Raw genomic sequence first — 22895 nt, 5'->3', positions numbered from 1 at the left:
AAACTTCAAAGCGGTTGTTATTGCTAATCGGCTACACCGGGAAAATTTCAAAAGCGCGATAAGCTGGAAAAATGACTGGAAAACCCGGTCTGCCGGAAACAACTTTTCTTTTTGTTTCGAACAGGAAACAGCCAAACATGCGACCGTGTTGTACCCTTAATTGGAGTTTCAGAAGACTCAATGAAAACATTTTCGCAATTAAGTCGCCCCAAAGCAAACCCCAAAAAGTAAACATTTCTAGAGTTTGTTGTGATTTAATAGGTTTTAAATTCATGGCTGCGATCGCACGGCAGCAATTAATTTGCATTTGACCAACAACCGGCCAGTGTGGGGGTCATAAGGTTGACACATTGCAAACAGAAACCTCAAATGGCCATGGGTCGATGGTCGGTTTGTGGTTTGAACGCGTGGTTATGATCTGGGCACTCGCGTGATAAACGTCTGGTTTGTTGGTTTGTTGAAACATAAATGATTGGCTTGAAAATAGTCACTCGTATTTTTCTGTTAAATTGACAATACTTAAAAACAATGTCAAATAAACTTACAACTTCAGCTAAATATAAAACAATATTTAAATTATACACAGTAATAAAAATCATGGTGAAATTACATCTGAGAATGAGTACATCTTTAATATCAGAGAGAGTGTAATTTTCCATCTAAAAAATTGTAAATTTAAAACTTTTACGTTGTAATGCCACTTTACCAGTTTAAATTGAGGTAATATTACATCATGAAAGAGGTAATATTAAACCTTACATTTTTTTCAGTTTTTAAATTTACACATTTTTATACTGTGTATAGCGATTACACGTCAAACCAGGAGAATCCAGATCAAAAGTGTTCAAATTGGACTGAAATTTGGAATTGGAGTTTCGTGGTCAATATAAATAGACCCTTTTATTGTTTAGCTACACAGAAAAGAAATCATGGTAATATTACATCTAGGAAGGGGTACATATTTTATGTCAGAAAAAAGGTGTAATTTCACCTCTGGAAATGTGTAACTTTACCACTTTTCTGGTGTAATGTCACTTTTTCAGTCTAAATTGAAGTAAAATTACGCCATAAAAGTGGTAATATTGAAACTTCCAAAATATCAGCTTCAAAATTTACATTATTTTTTACTGTTTATCAAGGTATCCAATTTAAATATTTTTGCAAAAAAAAACACATTTTCTAATCATATCTCTAAAACAGCTAAACTAAATCGAGAATCAAAGAAAATGTGATAAGTTGGGATTTATAGCATCATAATTGTACAATATTTACATTTTGTCAGTGTCCTACAGAACAAACATGACTTTTATCTTAAGTCATTAATGTTATTTTGTATGACCTAATCGAAAAAGTCATCAAAGTAAATATTTGAATTGTAAAACAAATACTATGCCATCGGGGAGCACCACCAAGCTTCCAAACTAATTTTGTAGCCAAAATTCCCTATAACAAGCTTTCAGATAACCTGAATGCTTCAAGATAAAATATAGCCTTATCACCGTTATCGCCGTTATCACCATTTGTTGAACTTTCCAGGAGAAAGCTTTATCATGAAAAGCTTGATTTTTGTGGCAAAGAGCTTGCAAGCAAATAACATAGATGGCTCTTCCGAGAAGTGCAACGGACATTTACCGCGCATGCGTTTAAATTTCAAGCTTCAAACTCTCAGACCCTTTGTGATAGGAATGAGGGTTGAATCGGGTCAAGTGAACGCTAAGAAACTGACTGAATTTAAATTCAAGATAAAAATGATTTTTATTTTTTCTGGAACATGAAAGTTGTGTATTTTTTTATATGTTTTTGAAATAAGCCTTTTACAGCAATTCCATAGGAAAACAGCATAGCCGAGAACAAGAGTGCTTTGATTGGGCTCAAAATTGAAGCAGGGGTTGACCAACATAATTAGCCCCGTATTTTTACTGTTTGGACTTGTTTTGGCCAGTTGGGTGACCTACACCGTGTTAGGGTGGTACCATACCATACTCAACAAATGGCAGCAGTTACTTAGAAACATGATTTTGAGACATGATTTTTTCAAAGTAAAAACTGGGTTCCTATACATGCCTTTTAAATTTGGTGTTGAAGAAATTTTTATATAAATGAATACAAAAGACGACTTGTTCATTTTAATTCCACAATATATTTTAATATCTTGGCAAATACGTATTTCGTCTACTACTTGAGCAGTTCTATCAGATATCGGTCATTCGATTTTTTTTGTATTTTTCAATCCGACTGAAACTTTTTTGGAGTCTTCGGTATGCCCAAAGAAGCCATTTTGCATCATTAGTTTGTCCATATAATTTTCCATACAAATTTGGCAGCTGGCCATACAAAAATGATGTATGAATATTCAAAAATCTGTATCCTTTGAAGGAATTTTTTGATCGATTTGGTGTCTTCGGCAAAGTTGTAGTATGAATATGGACTACAATGAAAAAAATGATGCACGGTAAAAAAAAATTTGGTGATTTTTGAATTAACTTTTTATCACTAAAACTTGATTTGCAAAAAAACACTCTTTTTTTATTTTTTAATATGTTTTAGAGGACATCAAATGCCAACTTTTCAGAAATTTCCAGGTTGTGCAAAAAACCTTTGAGCGAGTTATGAATTTTTGACGCAATACTGATTTTTTTTTAAAAATCGAAAAATTGGTCTCAAAAATTTTTCAACTTAATTTTTCGATGTAAAATCGAATTTGCAATCAAAAAGTACTGTAGTGAAATTTTGATAAAGTGCACCGTTTTCAAGTCAAATCCATTTTTAGGTTTTTAATTTTTTAAATTAGTGCACATGTTTGCCCGCTTTTGAAAAAAATATATTTGGAAAGCTGAAATAATTCTCTATATTTCGCACTTTTGAACTTTGTTGATACGACCCTTAGTTGCTGAGATATTGCCATGCTAAGGTTCAAAAACAGGAAAATTGATGTTTTCTAAGTCCCACACACACAGCACACCATTTTCTAATTTCGATATCTCAGCAACTAACGGTCCGATTTTCAATGAAAAAATATGAAACATTCGTGAAAGGGCTCAAAAATGTACAAAATGATCTTAAGGTTGTAAAAGAAGTAACAAGTTTTGGCTGAAATATTTCAGGAATCAACAAAATAATTAAATTTATTCCTGAAATATTTCAGCAAAACATGTTTCTTCTTTTACAAACATTAGATCATTAAGAACATTTTTGAGCCCTTGTAGACAATTGTAGAGCTTGCCAAAATGAACATTTTTATTCTTGAAAAATGAACTTTGGTCAATTCTATCAAAAGCTATGGGCAAAAAACGATTAAAAAATGCACATTTTCAAATTGAGATTAAATAAGTTAAACAAAAAAGACCCCCGAGATATTTTCAGCAAATGTACTCTAAAGTGTGTACTTTCAGAAGCTTCTAAGAGCGAGGTCAAACTGCACCACCTTTTCGAGTTATTCTTATTTCAAAATGGCGTATTTTTCATCGTATTTTGGCTATAACTTTCGTTTTAAGGGTCCGATTTTTGCTCTCTTAGGAGATAAATGTGTGTTTTGATAAGCTCTACAAATGTCTAGAAGACTTCAACTCGCTACGACACAAGCCTGAGTTGATAAATTCAAAAAACTCATTTTTTCATAAACACTTCAACTAAATTACAAAAATGGCTCTAGAAACTTCCCGTTTGAAGATAGAGCTTTGTGCTCTTCAACAAAGTTACTCAGAATGGTGTTCTCTACAACTTTTTTGAAGACACCAAAGCGCTATCTCGTCATCCCGCCAAAATAAAAATTTCTGAACCACCCTAAAATTTGCACCACCTTAATGTCCACGTCCACCATACCAAAAGATGCCCCTATTGACACTGATCATTTGTCCCGAAGACACCAAAGCTCTAAATCTTAACGTGTGGCCGCTATCAATTTTGTCACGCTAGATTTCGGTTTCGGACCACTGTGCATTGGAATTTCATAAAAATTCAAAATACTTTTAATCCAACCCAAAAATGCAAAAAAAGATTTTTGAAAAAATATTTTTTTTGCCCCTTGTTTTTCGGACTAATTTTGTAGCGGGGGGGGGGGGCGACATAATCTTTCAAAAATATTTGCAACGGCCTAAATATGTCAGCAATTTATATTGATAAAATGTTTTGAAGACATTTTGTGTTTAAATTATTAAGGTTTTATTTTTTTTAAATTAGATGGAAAAGCAAGACTGCAATTGTATATGAAAAGCTTTGTTTTTTTTATCTGATTGAGTGTTGAACAACATTTTTTTTCTCAAAGTCGTTATCGATCTAGGAACTGTTGAAACAGTGTTGATATTTTTTTTGATTTTGAACAATATTTTTTTTAATAGGTTTTTAATCAAGTCAGAGATTGCAATGCATGGCATGATTTTAAAATTCTCAATTATGTTTAACTATAAAAATTAGAAAATTTCAAAATAGTTTCAATAGTAAAGTATATTCAGTATAATGTAACAAAAATTCCTTTTTGGCGGGCATTCAGGGGTTTGTTCCGGTGGGCATACTGAGCCTAAGTCCCAAATATGAGTTTAATTGGACGTAACAGAAGCTGGCGCTTTGCATTTGAATTTTAAACAGGATTCAACCCGTAAAAAAAAGTTTTTTTTTTCAAAAATGTACATTTTTGAGGCACTTTGGCCACTGAAGCGTTTATTTTCAACATCCAAACTTTAAAGGTCTGTACCGAGCTCCAAACTTCAATGTTATATACACCAAAAGATGGGCAAGGATCTGGCATCTATTTTTTTTCAAGGAGCCATTGCATAATAAATCTACAAAAGTTTTGAATTTGTCATCAGGGTTTAACTTTTTTTGTTGATTGATAAAACCACCAAAGGGTTAAGTATTGAATTGCCAACGGATTGAATATAGTAAGACGCGTAATTATGTCAACTCTCTCAAAGTTTCGACACTTGTTTAAATAGTACGACAACAGATTCGGGGAATGTATATTATTTCGAAATCTTAGTTTATGATCTAACAGCTACCATTTATTAGAGGACACTCTTATGAAATACTATTCGATTGTTTGGCAAGGTGGCAGCACTGCTTTCTGTCTATTTCTTTTCAATAATCATTTAAAAAATAACACTTTTAAATGCAAAATCATTTAAACATACAAAGACGAGACAACAAATGAGTAGTGGAGTAAACGGTGCATATCTTCAGCATGCTAAGTATTCGTTATTATTCTAGGCCAAAGATTGATTGAAAACGGGGGTTTTGTTTGTGTTTGTTCTGCCATTAGACGATTTCGTACGTGATGTGGAATCCCATCTCACGAGACGCTTCAATGAGCTTGTCACTGTTGAAGTACACCACGAATGGTCCCGGTGAGGATGCTGGAAAGGTGGATTGATTTTTACGGTTATGTTGATATTGTTAACTTTGAGTCGCAATACTCACTTTCCACTGTGTTTTGGATTATGCTTTGGCCACAGAACCGACTAGCCCTTCGCGTGATTCCACCCGCGGCGACGTAATGACCATCCTGGATGAACAGGTAGTCCTCGGATCGTGCAGGGGTAGGCACGTTCGAGTAGCACTCGTTATCGGTCCACTCCATGCCACCCATTTCGACATAGCCAAGATCGAAGACGTCCGCGTGCAGACTCAATATCCGGTTGGCCCGGGTCCGCCGGAAGCAGATGGCATAGTTGGTGTCTCCGATGTACGGTCCCGGGCCAAAGTTGAACGACTTGATCGTGCCGGTTGGGGCCGTGAAGTACTGCAAGCAACCCGTCGGTGCCAGCGTGGCCAAATCGTTGCTGAAGGTTTTGCCGGAGGGTGGTGGAATTTCCGGGATGAAGCGGTTGGCCAGTTTGGACGCGAAGGCTGGTCCAACGGGGCACTCAAGCTGCTGGACGCGGATGTTCCAGTACGGGGCCTGCTCTCCGAGGGTACGTCCCGCCAGCTTAAAGTCGATGGTCATTGTCATGTCGTTGTAGGTCGGGGAAAAGGGCACGTAAACTGTAACGGGACAAAAATGATCATGAGTAAACCGAGTCCCGTCATCCCAACCCGACAACTTACTGTGCTGCCCATCGTTGGCGCCACACAAATGGAAATCCATGTTCTCAATCGTCAGCACGTCGTTGACACATCTCGGGTACGGATCGGCCGTCGGTTGGGCCAGATTGAACGTGTTAAAGTCTAGCCGGAGCTGCAAACCGAAAAGTGAGGGAAGAGAGAAAAAGCAGGTCAACCAAGTGGTGTTGTTTCCCCCGAAAAATTTGAATTCGAAATCTGCGAGGAACCCCTTACCTGGCAGACGCGCAGATTCATGGCCCGAATGGTGTAGGTGCAGCTGCTGGCGGAGCCCCCATTAGTGCCAATCTGGGCCGGCGAGATCAATGTGGTCATTTTGAGCAGCGAAGTGCCCCCGCAGGCGAGCGTCGGTCCTGGGAAAAACGGTGGAAAATGAGAAAATTTTGTCGGTCGAAAGTTTGCGCGTTTGAAGCGCGCGCGTAAATTGATGTGTGAGTGAGTTTGTGTGATGGGATGGGATGGGATTGTCGCCTCCGGGGAGCTGTTGCGTGTCAACGTGATTTTCAGAAGCGCCTTATACAGCCAGTAAAGCACCATGAACTAGATTGGAAGGAATCGCCGCGCGTCATCGCATTTGGGTGATAAACGACAGTAATTGCTGTGGTTTTGGAACAGGATTGCTTGCAGAGTGAACTGAACGAGCAATTAAGCGTCAAACATGTTAGAGAGATCGTACACAACATGAAACTGAGAGCAGGACAAAACAATTTTTGGTGAATGAATGACCATTTTACTAAAATTTTTGGATTGTGAGTTTTCTATCAAACATTCAAAAGTATTCTAAGAGTGATTAATTCTCTACGTTTTCACAAATCAACTTTTCCTTTTTTTATTTGAATGAAACTTTGTCCGTACATTCCCAGTATCAGTTTTGTTACCTGGTCATAAAAAATAAGCAAGTGAATTATCAAAATCCTTATCTTGAAAGTGCTTTTTTCGCTTTTCTGTCTTTGATATGTTTGGCTTAGGACTTTTAAGAGAAAAGAAAGGCATACGGAAAAAATAGCAATTTTGCCTTCCTCACTGAGGTAAGGCAATAAGCCCTCATTTTTCAACTCGTTATAACTCTTAATCTATTGTTTTGTTGTCAATGTTATAAACAAAAATGTGAAGTTTTCTGCTGTTTTTGTAATAATTGCTTGCCAAAAATCAACGTTAATTATTATGTTTTTTTTTTATTATTATGAGAAGTTTTGAATTGGTTTTCGATCAACAGTTTAGAAGAAAAATTAAGTTAGTCTCATCTATTTGTCATATTTGACGCATGGAAATGGGTCAAAAGGTCGTGTTGCCAAAACGGGAAGGCAATGTAGTTTCATATTTTGATCCTCTGCAACCCAACCCCGCCTCTAGGCGGGCTTCGATCTAAAAATTCGTCAAAAATTAAATTTTTAGCCAATTTTCGATCTTTGAAAAGAATTTGAATGAATAACGCTTCAAATTTAAGAATATTTTAGATTTAAAAGTGTGACTTATTTAATGTGACTTTGCCAATGTTTAAAAAAAAATAAATTTTTGTCTGGGGTCAATTTTGGCTGTGTTTTTCACTAATATTTTCTTGATTTTATTTTAAAATAAGTATGCAGTATTTTTTGTATTGGCCCAGACTATGTCTCTAAGCATGTTTAAAAAATTCAAAAGTTAAAGATTTCATTCTAGACTAAAAACTTTGAAAAACGTGCAGAAAAATGACAAAGTGACTATAAAATCATGAAAAACCAAATAGACAAAAAGTAAAGAAGGGAAGTGGTAGTGTAAGCCACATACTATCAAAAACAAACATAAAATAAACAAGATAAATGCAATAATAAATACTGAAAATAAAACAAACAAAAACATTTCGTTTTTCGTAAAACAAAAGTTGTTCAACATGAACTCTTTACCACGAGTAAAATAAAAAATAAATGAATAAAAATTGGGTAGTAGAATTTTTAAAACGAACCAACAATTTTTCAAGACATCAAAAGAGAAATTCTCCACGAAATCGGACTTTTTTTCGGTTTTAATTTAAATATTTTTCAATCCGGCCATTTTGCATCATTAGTTTGTCCATATACTTATCCATACAAATTTGGCAGTTGTCCATACACAAATGATTTATGAAAATTTTAAAATCTATACCTTTCGAAGGAATATTTTGATCGATTTTGTGTCTTCGGTGAAAATGAAAGTATGGATAAGGACTACACTGAAAAAAATATGGGTAATTCTCTACCAACTCACACGAAATCGGGAAAAGTTGCCCCGACCACTCTTCGATTTGCGTGAAACTTTGTCCTTGGGGGTAACTTTTGTCCCTGATCATGAATCCAAGGTCCGTTTTTTGATATCTCGTGACGGAGGGGCGGTACGACCCCTTCCATTTTTGAACATGCGAAAAAAGAGGTGTTTTTCAATAATTTGCAGTCTGAAACGGTGATGAGATAGAAATTTGGTGTCAAAGGGACTTTTATGTAAAATTAGACGCCCAATTTGATGGCGTACTCAGAATTCCAAAAAGACGTATTTTTCATCGAAAAAAACACTAAAAACGTTTTAAAAATTCTCCCATTCTCCGTTACTCGACTGTTAAAAAATTTTGGAACATGTCATTTTATGGAAAATTTAATGTTCTTTTCGAATCTACATTGACACAGAAGGGTCATTTTTTCATTTAGAACAAAATTTTTCATTTTAAAATTTCGTGTTTTTTCTAATTTTACAGGGTTATTTTTAAGAGTGTAACAATGTTCTACAAAGTTGTAGAGCAGACAATTACAAAAATTTTGATATACAGATAAAAAGGGTTTGCTAATAAACATCATGAGTTATCGCGATTTTACGAAAAAAAGTTTTGAAAAAGTTACTTTTTGCGTTTCTCTTTGTTTCGTCGTCCGTGTCTGTCGCGGGTGACCATGAACGGTCATGATCGATGACGACCAACTTTTTCAAAACGTTTTTTTCGTAAAATCACGATAACTCGTCATGTTTATTAGCAAACCCCTTATATCTGTATATCAAAATTTTTGTAATTGTCTGCTCTACAACTTTGTAGAACATTGTTACATTCTTAAAAATAACCCTGCAAAGTTAGAAAAAACACGAAATTTTAAAATAAAAAACTTTGTTCTAAATGAAAAAATGACCCTTCTGGGTCAATGTAGATTCGAAAAGAACATTAAATTTCCCATAAAATGACATGTTCCAAAAAAATTCACAGTCGATTAACGGAAAATGGGAGAATTTTTAAAACGTTTTTAGTGTTTTTTTCGATGAAAAATACGTTTTTTTTGGAATTCTGAGTACGCCATCAAATTGGGCGTCTAATTTTACATAAAAGTCCCTTTGACACCAAATTTCTATCTCATCACCGTTTCAGGCTGCAAATTATTGAAAAACACCTCTTTTTTCGCATGTTCAAAAATGGAAGGGGTCGTACCGCCCCTCCGTCACGAGATATCAAAAAACGGACCTCGGATTCGTGATCAGGGACAAAAGTTACCCCTTAGGACAAAGTTTCACGCAAATCGAAGAGGGGTCGGGGCAACTGCTGTGTGAGTTGGCGGAGAATTACCCATATACAATTTTGGTGATTTTCAGTTTCACTTTGTGTCACTAAAACTTGATTTGCAAAAAAAGTCTCACCTACAATCAACAAACGCAAACTCTTGTAAAAATTATCATCAAATTGATCCACATATCAGTCGAGTATCGACTATCGGTTGCTGAGATCCCTGTTTTACATCGAAGTAAAAAAAATAAAATGCAAAAGGTACAACAAACGCAATTTTCTATTGAAGATCAGGCTTAAAAAAGTTAAAATGTAGGATTTTTTCTCAGGTGTTCAAACATTTTTTTTTTTTTGCAGTGGTGGTTTTCCATCATAAAATATTTTAATTGCAAAAAAACTTATTATTTATGAAAAAATGACCCCGACAGTGCCTCTAACTCAAAATGGGAAACTTTATAAAAAATTAAAGTCATTTCCGTTGGCAAATTAGTTTCTTCATCGAAACATGGTTTTTAGATTATTTTATTGAAACATTTAAATGGAAAAAATGGACGCTTCGGAACCCGGACACCTCATCTTATTTCATCAATTATTTGGATATAAGTTCACATAATCAATATCAATATTATTTGATGAATTGTAACATCTACTTTAATTTTCAATTTATTTGACGCTTTAGTCAATGCCAAAAAATTAAGTAAAAATATGAGTTTACAATAAATGTAAAACATTTCACTGAAATTTTTCAGAAATTAATGGTTTCGATTCCGTTAAATTCTAACAAAATTTTAAATGAAATATTTATTGTTTTGATAAAAAAAAATAAACAGTTTAAGTTTTTTTGATGAAAACTAATTATTAACTAATTTTTAGCCAGCTAGAACAAAAAAATAATATGCTACAAAGTGTCCGGATTTCGAATCATGTCGTTAAATGAGCATTTCCTAATTGTAAATCCAGCCTTGAAAAAGTTGAACTACTCTTCATGTACTCTACCCATGCTTTTTTTTTAATCAACGAGAAATTTACTTTTTTCCCCTAAATTGGGTGAATCTTACGTCTGTTGCTCTTTTCCTCGTCTCAGTCAATTCACTAATTGCAAACACCAATTTTTCCTTTACAACACAAGCGAACTGTTACATTCTCAGACAGAGTCCACCACGAGATGGTTCGATTCCAGCACACAACATTCAACTTCTTTTTCTTGTGGTGTTGTTGTTGTTGTTGTCGACTCCAAAGACACTCCCACACACGTGAACATCAACACATTGTCCCTCGTATTGATCTGATCTTATCTCCGAACATCAGTTTTCCTCTCACGTCACACTGGTGAGCCACACCAACAAGCTAGTAGATACCTGCAAACTGCGCCGACACTCCACCACCCCAGCTGGTCATCACCATAATCAGCTGCACGAGTACCGCCGCCAAGGCCACGCACGCCATCTTGTCTACTCCTTGGCCGCTGAACTCTCCGAACTTCCGACAGACGGTTTGAAATTGACGGGTTTTTTTTTTGTTCCGCGAGATTTTTCCGATTTGGTCGTGAAATTGAGTACGCGATAGAAGATCCAATACTGAACCGATACCAACGCAGTGCGGGGTCTTTTATAGGGGAAGCTCTTATCTGGAGCCGATCGTATCGAACTACGGTACGGAGCAGCCACATACGAAGTGAAATCTCCCGTGGGACATTTCACTTAAAGTGTGGAAACTACTACCCGATGAAGAACACGATTCTTCACTATAGCTTTGAACTAGTTGGGCATGGTCAACAGGCTTGGGCAATCCAAGATCGTGGCACAGTTTGGAGACAGTGCTGGGATCTAGGTTAAAAGGAGAGCAAACAAAACAACTTCCAGGTGATCGAGCTTGACGGGTGTTGTGCCCCAAGAACTCCGCGCACAACAGTTACTGGATGAGGAAGCTGGTTGATGTCACCACCGTACAACTAGCGTGTGACTCGTGACTGATCGGAGAGCAATGTAGTACGCACAGACGTCTGCTGTACATCGAGATATGCTGGGCTCTGTACAATTTAGAAGATATCTATTGACGCCAGACGTGACATGGAGATAATTTTCACCGGATGGTGGCTGGCCGGAGCTGGACGGAATGGTTGTCGGGAGGTGTGAGGTCATGTTTTGATCAAAAGTGATGACTGGGGATTAGGGTGCCCAGAATATGGGAAATTGTTACGAAACCTTGCTCAACTAGCAAATAAAATTTATCTAAACCTTCTACTTGTAAAATAGATATGGTTTTTCAAATATGAAACATGAATTTCTTTGAAGAATTAGCAATCAATTTCCAGCTCATTTTTCCAAGCATTGAAGCAACTTTAAGTAATCCAAACGATAATCCAAACAACCACACCCTTCTCGATGAAGCTGATGTGGTCCATCCCGGGTTCATCTCATCACAGCGAGGAGGAAATGAGAAGTGCGTGTTTATGTTGCCTTTGCACCTCAACCCTGACGGACTGTGTATGTGCCCGAAAGAACCCTCCCACCCCACCACTCACACGTGATACGTGCCAACAACGCCCTGGCATGGTAATCACATCCGGACGAGAAGAAACCAACTCACCTCCTTCTCCGTCTCTCTCGAAGGGATCAACTTTTATTACCTGGATACACTTTGCACGTGGTCGAAGAAACTCTACCAGTGAGATGCCACTAGCACTCCACTTTGTCGCTGTCTCTCCTAGATGAGGCGATTTTATGATCATGGAGTTTTATTGAATTTAATTATTTACATCCATGAAAATTTGGGGTTCTTTGGAGATGCTACTCAACTTGGGGGGAGAACTTTTGCAAATTGGTCTACTTTTTGACTAGTCGAGTGATCAATGTTAGTTGGTAGACGTTGTTTCAAAAAATGTATTAAAGTTTGCTCAAATAACGTGTTCAAGAATCCTAAAGTATTGATTTCTCACTTCAAACATTCATTACCTACCTCAATGCAGAATCGTCTCCAAAAACCAATAACGCCTCATCCAGTTTAATTCTGCATAAAATCTTCAATTTCGTGCCACCATTCTAAAGCTGAAAGATACGAAAAACCCAGCTCAGATTCCCGATCTGTATGCACTTTATTTCAAAGAGGAGAGGGCGGCAAACTGATCCTTTCGACATTTGCACCTTGCCCTCATATATTGCATCGCTTTCTGCGAGTCGGAGCCTTCATAAATCCCTCGCCCAAAGGTTAAACATAGGCAACGAACGAACGCAAAAAAAGCTCCATCCATTTCCCCACGTTCCACCAACCAACCAGCCAGCATCGTCTTTCTCATAAATCAATGAATAGTCCTTCCGTGTCCTTTCTTTGCATGCATGCTTCCCACTTCCTAATTCTTCTTCTTCTTTTCCTTCGTTTTTGCATTGCGGTACAACTTAATCCGATCCCGCAAGGAATCTTTCCACCAGTGAATGAAATCGATGTTGTATCCAAACGAATCACTCTTGCTAAGGGGGGAGTACCAGTGTATGATGAACCAAGGAGTTGAGCGATATGTTCTTGAACATTAAATGATAAAATTTTAATTGATGAATGATAATTTAAAAAAAAATGTGAGCTCGATTTTCAAACAGAAAACAACAGTACTTTTTCAATGATTTGTAAGTACTTCAATCTTATAACCAAAGAAAAACTTTTAAAAACTGAAGTCATGATACAACCAATTGTTATACAATAGATTTTTTAGTTCAATTCCCATTTTCTATGAAGTGCAATGAATAAAGTGATGCTTTTGGAATTATGAAAAAGTGTTATTTTGTTTTCCAAATTCTCGACTAGAGCGATTTCCTAGTTCGGGAAAAATTCCCAAAATTTTTCCATAGATATTTTTATTTTATTTGGCAACAATGTTTGGAAAAATGTGTTTAAAAAAATAAAAATAAAATCTTAATTTGATTTAATTCAATTCATCTTACTGTTCATATAAAACCAATCAACTTGTTTGATAATTCTATATCGAGGGTTATTTTAAATAAAAATCTGTTTTAAGGCATTTTAAACAAAGAACTCAATCATTCATACGTTACTATGAATAAAAATAAACTTTATAAGCTAAAGTATGCGTTTAACAAAATAATTGGTATTGTATCATTTTACTGCGTTATATTTGTTACATTTTCTAGTTTTAATAAAAGAATTAGCTCAAACCTATTAATTGGTAAAAATCTACACTTCAATCTGAACAATCTGAAAAAGAACAAACAAGTCATTAGATAGTTTAAAACACATTTTTTTCTTTGATGTCTTTGGAATTTTAATGAACGTCAATTTTAAATATATTTCTTTTATTTATTTATATAACAAGACTACAAAATCTTAACAAATTTCATTTAAACTGTCTCAAACAACAATTAATAAAATTATACCAGACAATGTAACACTTTAGGTTAGTTTAGAATTTTATGTTTTATATTTAATAAATTTTCTAAAAATTATCTTTAAGTCACTACCCCCAACTTTGCAAATTCGGAACTGCAAACTGAATAGGTACAGGAGATTTTAGAGCATTTAATTTGAAAATCGGTGTTTGTTCTGTTCCTGTTGTAACCGAAAACCATCATAAAATTAGAACATTGTTTGAAAAAAAAAAAACTAGCTTAAAAAGGTGTCTTAATTCGTTACTTTTGTCCTGATTTGCTTCAGATGACGGTTTTTGATAAAAAGTTAAGGGGTTACATACATGTAAAAATAAAAAAAAAATCATATAACGGAAAATTTATTAAATCAGCTTAAAAGATAATTTTCAATCACTCCTGAAAATTTTATGAAGATATTTCATGATTAAACTGAGTAAGAGACGATTTAAACTGAAATTTGGCCACGCGCAAAGCGAACTGTCAAATTTTGTGAGCGTTTTTGTCTGAACACCGAGTTGATTTACGGGTGCCACGATATCTCGAGATGGGATAGACCAAATTGGGTGAAATTTGGGGTGAAGACTCGCAAGACATATTCCGTGTGCATGTCGAAGCCCGATTTGGAAATTTTGCATTTAAAAAAAAAACAAAAATAAAAAGCTGACCATTTTTAATATGAAAAACATAAAAATATTTTTAACTTTTTTTAAAAATAAACTTTTTTAAAATTGACCTTCGTCATGCACACGGGACCGATTTAATGAGCCTTCACCAAAATTTTGAGCCGATTTGGTCACAACAGTGTTGACATATCGAGGCACCAGTTTTTTGAAACTGTTAAATTCATAAAGCTGTATCTCGGCAATGCTACAACCAAATGTCTTCAAATTTATTTTGATGAAAGTTGAAAATATATTTTTTAATATCTTGAAAACATATTAAAAAAAAGTTTGAGTTTGTGCTCAAACCAACTTCTGAAATTTTTGCCGATTTACATGTATGTAACCCCTTAAATATCTTTTTTAATTTAATAATTTTTTCAAGTTTAAATTCAGAAATATTCGTAAATATAATACTTTGTTTTTTTTTATACATAAAATTTCATATAAAATATTTAAAGCGCAAATTATTTTGAGGGTCTGTAAACCAAAGTTTTAACAAGTTTCCCTAATACGCCAAATTAATGCTGATATACACCGAATGCATATTTTAATGCTAATAATTCTTATCGATGACAAAGTATTCAACTGTTGATTTAATTTAAATTGACCCCAAAAAATGCTGGGAGCAAAAAAAACATATATTTTTTTAAAATAGCTTTAAATTTGGAATGAAATTTTAAGATTGATCATTGATCAATGATCAACTAATAACTATTTGAAACGATTTTTCCTGCGTTCATACTCAAATCTACCATGTCTGGGCACGTTTAAACATATTTAGAATTTTTGTTTCATGAAAAAAATATTTTCGTCGATACCTAGATATTTATAAGAAAAAAATCAAAACACGTATTTTATTTTTTGCTTACTTTTAACAGCAAAGTCGAGTTTTTCGACCCCATTTTAGTCAAATTAAAAAAAATGTGATTCGATTATCCGAAAATTTGATATTATCCAAAGTGAAATTTCACCAAAGCCGAGTCTGGGCTATGTAAGAGCAATCCAAAGGCGCTTTTGAGATTTTTTTCTGAAAAAATCTTCTATTTTTTTTTAATTACAATATTTTTAAAGGCTTACATTTCAAAAGAGCTTATCATTATTCGTTTGGTGTTTTTTAAATGTAAATCGTGATTTGAAAGCCCTTCAAATATGATTTCGTAAAGATGACAAAATTCCAGAAATGTTTGATATTTTGATATTAAAAATCGGATCAATAATATTCAACCTAAGTGATTTTCCACGCTCAAAAACTTCAATTTTCATAGGGAACCAAAAATCCAAACATAAAATATCACAAAGCGTGAAAAATGTTAAACAACCTGAAAAATTTCCTGTTGAAATTGCATCAAATCGTCGCCATCGTGCTAACTTGTCGTACGTGCATTTTGGGCCAAATTGAGTTAAGAACGCCATTTTGTGCAGCTCACAATGCCTCACTTTTTGACCTTCACAGATCCCCAAAATTCTATTTCAATCCTGAGATATTCAACAAAAACCGAAAAAACTCCGTGCATTTTTGTCACTTTACATATGAAAGTAGTTTCGATCTTGTCGTGCTATCTTGTCACTCCATGAAAATTGATGTAAGTGCGACAAAAGGCCAAAGGGATTTCAGGCCAGGAAAGTCAGGATGCGTTTGTCACACGTACAAGCTAGACTACCGTAAACATTTGTAATCATAACTCGGGACTCCAGCAATCAACTTCAACCAAATTTTGGGACAATGCACAGAATGGTGAGCCAAACAAAACGTGTTTGTTATTGTTTACATTGCGTGCTCTCGTTTTTGAATATTCAAGGTCAAACATTAAAACGCGTTTTTCTCGGAACGTCAAAATGGCGGGTGCGACAAGATAGCACGACGACGTCGAAATGCTTTATAAACTTTACATTATCTACCGAAACCCGAACTAAACCTAAAATTTAGAGTGATTTTAGAGCTCTTTAAAAGTTTATTGAATTCAAAATCAAATCTAGATTATAAAGTCTTGTTCTGCCAAAATAAATAATTTATCCTGATTTTCAACGACATATTTCTCATTCTTATTTTTTTTAAATCAAGAATTAAAGTATGATCTTAATCAAAGCTTCGAAATGTAAAACAAAAAAAAATTAGACAAGAACTATTTTATTAAAATCGTTGACAAATTCTGCTAACTTTTATATTAGAAATTAATGTTATGCAAAAAAATCCTATTTTCACGGAGACCACGAAACTAAATCATCATTTTTTTCTGAATGCATCTTGATTATTGACTATCATGCTATAAAAACAAACCTTTTTCAAGATACGGATTTTTAAATAGGTATTTTCAAAGCCCTTTTGGAAGGACTGTTTTCAAACTTGTATCGATATTTGTATCGAGAAACAAATTATTCTCTTTAGTTTAGTCCCCATATCGAATCGAAATATTAGTATAATATATTTTTAGAAATTATTTAGCAATTGGTCCAGAATTTAAGGAAAATTTTAAATAACTTGTGTTTGTAAGACATCAGGACCGACCAAGGAATATTTGAATGATTCGTGAAAAACGCTCAAAGTTTATAAAACGGTCTCAGATTCGCCCAAAAATTACTCTTTTGGTATAAGGTACGCCCATTTGATATTCTTTTTTTAATATATTAAATCTGCTACTCAATAGAGAGCAAGGTTATGTATGGTTGATTTTTTTTTCTTTGAACATTATATAAATAAATAATTATGTATAATTATGTAATTGATATAATAAATCTTAGACCAATTCTTTTTTTTTTTTCGAATCAATTACAAGACCCATAAATGAATCACCCACCCTGTTACGATCTAAAGTGATGAGCGATGAATGGAGTTGCACACGAGATGATAACGAAAGCTCGAGGACGAAAATAAGAACGAGGAGATATGCTTTTATGGGCGGGGAAGGGGCAGATGTGGGTGGATGTGCGTCTTGAATTGGCATCATTTGCATGTACGGCGAGAGATGGAAGATGTCACGAGGATTTGGTGGATGGATACTTGTAGCGGCTTTTGAAAGAAACTGAAATCGTACGGGTTTTAGGACCTCGCGCTGGATAAAAAGTGCACGCGAGCGAACACGTTTTAATGATGCTTTAAATTTTGATTGACAAAGTTTGCTCGGCGTTTCACGACTTTTACCACAAATTGTACGAAATTGTAACGTCAAATAAACCGTTTATGCATCATTGAACTTTGCGGTGGGGTTGATTGCTGGAAGCCGGGATCCAGGATCGTGTTACCTCGTTCTCGTCAGGAGCAAATCGAGAAAAAAATACGAGAATATATAAATCGATGTCAATTTGTCTGATTTATGTGATATGTAGAAGTTCGTGGAATGAGTGACGGGGGAGGTGGGTGGGCTGCTGGTATCGAATTATTACGCTGTTTTTCGTCGTTGTGCAGCGGAATCCGGCTGGCATAAGTGAACATGAAATTTTATTGGTCGATTGACATGTGGCTTCATTCAGAAACAATAAACTGCTGCCCGTTTCGGCGTCAGTTGATTACTGAAATTTGTTCGCGTGGAAAAGTCAGAGTCGAACTTTTTTTTTGCGAAAATTTTGAACTTGATTGTAATTTTTTAAAGCCAAAGTTCAAGATAGAATTAATGAAAGTTTTGAAATATTAAAATTTTGTGCAGTCCAACCCTGCCAAAAATTATCCCTACGGAATTCCCCGCGGACCCGGCCAAGGACGACGGCAGCGACAAAAAGTGTGCGTTTTATATGTTTTCGGAAATTCATGGAATAGATCATACCTGGGGTGAAGTACCTCACACACACAGCCGTCCCCGGTCTACTTGCCCGGGCACAATTCGTCGATAATTTTTAACGATAATTGGAGCGGATGTTATTCGATTATGATGCCGTTTTTGTGTTGCGCAAGTAATTTGGCGCATTATTGGCAGTGTTCGAGTTTGGAGCAGTTTGGGGAGGTTTGGGGTGGAATTTCAATTATGCTGTATGTAATTCTTGCAGCTTATTTTGTTTTTCGATTTTTTAGCTTGTTTTTAATATTTTTCTTTATTTCAAGTAAGATAATTGTAATCATTAATTAAAAAAACAGATATGCATGCCTCTTCTTCGAGTTCTCTATGATTTAAAATTAAGTCATTAAACCACACTAAACCTTCTTGTTCAACATGAATCTAAAATTCCTCCTCATTTGCTGGTAATGTCATGGCTGCATTTGCCATGCAATCAGTTTGAATTGCATCACGCTCGTCGTTGGTCGGCTTCCGTTCAGCTCACTTCAGAAGGTGACAAACTTTTAAACTTTACCTGAAAAATGTCATCATTTCTGGAGTGTGACGACAATGGCGGAACCAAGTGTGTAGCACTGATCTAAAAAATAAGATTTTTAATACTAAAATTTTCTTGAACGCATGAATTTCATGGAAACAATTAAAAAAAATTGTAAAAAATTGTAAAAAAAATCGGAATAATAGATTTTAAACTGTGCACTAAGCGAAAAGCGATTTAACCCATCCAAGGGTGAGAAAGATATGTGCCTCCTCTAATTAAATTTTTCATTCCTTTACCTTACTTAATGCAAGTGGATACGTTAGGATACCCTTCCTCGTCCCATACACCATTTACAGACAACCAGATCCCTCTTCCTACTTATCCCAAAATGTTGCACTTAGCCTTTATTCACGGAGAGCTACTGCAGAGAACATAACCTAGCCAAGGTTGGTCGGTTAGGGTGATTCTTTTTTATGTTTGCTAAACTGTGGGTTTCTTCATAAAAAAATATGAAGGTTCTATTTTGAAACATTAATCGAAACAGTAGTTCGTATGATAAAAGCAATCAAAAATGACAGGATTTGTTCTTGGACCGTGATATTTTCAGCAAAATTTTCTTCAGATGTCCCCAACACAATCTTAACAATTTTCATAACTTGCAGTATGGGTATCAAGCAAAGCGAAATTTTTCATTCAGCTTTATTGGAATATATATACTAAAAAATTTCACAAAATACCGTATTTTTCTGAAATTATTAAAATTTTCAATATTTGCAATAATGGATATCAAACAACAATATTTTCACAAAATACCCGTATTTTTCGAAAAACTTTAATTTTCAAATTTTGCAATATAGGTATCAAACGAAACGAAATTTGTTATTTTCAAATTATTGTAGTCTTTTTTAAAATATTGAAATTTTCACTATTTTCCATAATAAAACCGTATTTTTTCGAACGTTTAGTCCAGACTCAATTATCCAAAGGCCTTGGAAAAAAATCAGTTCGGATAATCGAACCACGAAAAAAACAAAGTTTTTTTTGTTATCTGATTTTTGATTGTCGAGCTTAAATATGGTCCCAAAATTACGCTAAAGTAATAATTTTTTCAATCAAAAATGGCGGCCGATATGACGAAATATTGAAAAAATGCGTTTTTTATTTAATAGGCAATCAACTATTCAAATTTTAGTAAAATGGGGTCGCAGAACTCGAATTTGATGTTTAAAACAGCAAATAAATGATTCTATTATCCGAAGTCCCATACAAACCTTTCGGATAATCGAAACTTCGGATAATCGAGGCTTCGAATAATCGAGTCTGGACTGTACTCAAATTTGCATATTTTGAATTTTTCACATTTTTAGTTTGTTATTTTTAAATACAAAATTTTCACAAAATTCCGTATTTTTCAAAAATACTGAAATTTTAGAAATTTTGTGAAAATTTGAGTATTTAACCAAACAGCAACTCTGACAAAGTGAATTCGCATACATAATTTCGTTTCGTTTGATACCCATATTGATTTTTTTTTAATTTGAGCTTTTTAGAAAAATGTGGTATTTTGTGATTTGTTTTGTATTTTAATAGGATAAAAAAGCGTACAAAATTTTGCTTCGTTTGATACCCATTTGTTAATTTTGAAAATTTGAGTATTTTAGAAAGTCATGGTATTTTGTGAAAATTTTAATTTTTAGCAAAATAAGTGAAAAAGCATATAAAAATACGCTTCGTTTGGCACCCATATTTTAAATTATGAAATATTGAGTACTTTCCAAAAATATGGTATTTTGTAAAAAAAAAATGTAATTAACAAAAAAAACTATTGTAGGCAAAAAGCATACAAAATTTTGCTTCGTTTGATACCCAAATTTCAAATTATAAAATTTTTAGTAAATATTCGAAAAAAAAAGATTTTTTATAAAAATTTAGTTTTTTTTTCAAAAAAGACTGTTATAATTTGAAATGCATAACTAATTTTGCTTCCTTTCACAACCATATTGCAAATCCTGAGAGTTTAAGAATTTTCGAAAAAATACGGTATTATATGAAAATGTTTGGTACTTTCCTAAATAAAATCTTTAAGAAAATGAAAAAAAATATTCAAAATTTCGCTTCTTTTGATATCTATAATGCAAATTTTGGTATTTTCGGTATTTTGTGAATAATTTAGTTTTTTACATAACAAAACTCTAGTCAAATGATAAAGCATGCAAAATTTCGCTTTGTTTGAATACCCATATTGTAAATTTTGAAAATTTGAGAATATGCTAAAAATAAAGTATTTTGTGAACATTTTTTGTATTAAAAAAAAATATTAAAAAGCTTACCAAATTTTGCTTAGTTTGATGGCCATATTGCAAATTATGAAAATTTTAGTACTTTTGAACAACGGTATTTTGAGAACAATTTTCAGTATTTATATTTATAACATGATATGGTTGAATTAAGTCAATTTTAGAAAGATTTAAAAAAATGAGTTATCGTCCATTATCGGCGATAGAATGATAGAAATGACGATAACGATAACAATTATCGTTAGACGATAATATTATCGATGATAACTGGCAACCCTGCATTTGAGTACCTAAAAAGCTGAACTTTCCTGCACTAGTATCAAAAAGTAATACTTTTTGATACTGTTTTGAAGTTTTACATGTATAAAGGCGACAAATAACATTCCAGCATTAACTGAAAAATCCATAAAATAATAATTACGAAATATTTGTAAAAATACTTAATTTAATTTTAAAATTTCAACCCAAAAGTACCATCCTAAGATTCCACTTCTTCCGCCTTTCATCACCTGGGATGGTGGCAAGATTCAGAATGCCTTGTAGCACTTTCCGCTAGAGCAAAATGCTGGGGTGGGGTAAAGGTTGGGTGGTGCATGAATATATGCGAGTTGGCCTTTCATCCTTTTATTTAATGTAATGCGGCGCGCGCGTTCGAGGTGAAATCTCTTCCGTCATGTGCCATTCAGCTTTTGGCTCCTTTTCCTTTCCCTGTTTGGCTGAGCTTTCTGGGTAGATTTTGTGGTTAATAGTATTATAAATTTTTTACATAAAAATAATCACTAAAAATCATTATTTTGAAAATAATTGAGGTCATTTAAAAATGCTAAATTCTTATTTATTAAAAATGTAATAAACAAAAAATATTACAAAAATCTAGTCCGTGAACAAACTTCTTCAAGAGCTCCAACAAACTTTCCGTCTAAAAGCTTATCGCGACAATCGCTTCCACGATGCTGCAAACGTGTAAGTAGAAAGAGTACCTGGTGTCTGGTGCACACACACCTTAAACCCCACAATTTCTTCTTTGGAGCTCATCATCATCATCAGGACCATCCTCCTCATCGTCGTCATCGCATGCAGCATCTTCAGACGCCCAGAATTTAATACGATGTAATGAAATTAGTTGAAGACTTATGGCAGCTTTCAGCAAATGAAAACATTCCTCGCAGAAGCTTCTTTTTTTCCGGCACAAGGATCACAGGATCAATTAAGGATTTTCCACCCACCCCGTCCCTCATTTCCGTGTGTCTTTGTCATAATTGAAGGTCGTGTTCGAGTAAACGTGTTAAAACGACGCTGTGTGGAAATTATGGGACTTAAGGATTAGACACACTTATGTCTGGTTCTGGTGGTGTGTTGAGTGGAGGGATTAGTTGAATCGTTGAGGGATGTAATCAACCGGAATGATACAATTTCAAATCGAGTGCAACTGTTTGGTTCAAAATTGTGTCATTAAATCGATGACGGAGAGCAGATTTAATCAGGAATGTGGCTTTCCAGGAGGCCAGAAAATTTTGCTTGCAATTATTTATTTTTTTCTGAAGTGCAAACATTTGCATACGATTTACGGGTGGCTATGAAAAATATATAAATACCGTCGCAACGGTGGTGGCGAGCACTTATCACTTTGTATGAATGGTGGATATCCCTCTCACACACACATGCCTTGTAAATATAACACATATTTTCGGGACGACCAACTATTTCAAAACGTTTATTCGTTAAATCACAAAAACTCGTGATGGATGTAAGAAAACTACTTATGTTTATA

The 22895-nt window shown here is 34.5% G+C and overlaps 1 protein-coding gene across 1 annotated transcript; it reads right to left on the bottom strand.

Moving 5' to 3' along the window:
* Window positions 1-4834: 4834 nt before the first annotated feature.
* Window positions 4835-11112, bottom strand: LOC6047908. The gene is made up of 5 exons (XM_038258193.1): window positions 10903-11112; window positions 6271-6407; window positions 6040-6169; window positions 5413-5976; window positions 4835-5348 (listed from the first exon to the last, which is right to left on the bottom strand). The coding sequence occupies exons 1-5, from the start codon at window positions 10988-10990 to the stop codon at window positions 5251-5253; spliced, it is 1017 nt and encodes a 338-aa protein (XP_038114121.1). The 5' UTR covers window positions 10991-11112; the 3' UTR covers window positions 4835-5250.
* Between the last annotated feature and the right edge of the window lie 11783 nt (window positions 11113-22895).

This window comes from Culex quinquefasciatus, chromosome 2, assembly GCF_015732765.1.
Source record: "Culex quinquefasciatus strain JHB chromosome 2, VPISU_Cqui_1.0_pri_paternal, whole genome shotgun sequence".
Lineage (NCBI taxonomy): Eukaryota > Metazoa > Arthropoda > Insecta > Diptera > Culicidae > Culex > Culex quinquefasciatus.
This window is presented reverse-complemented; position numbering and strand designations above follow the sequence as displayed.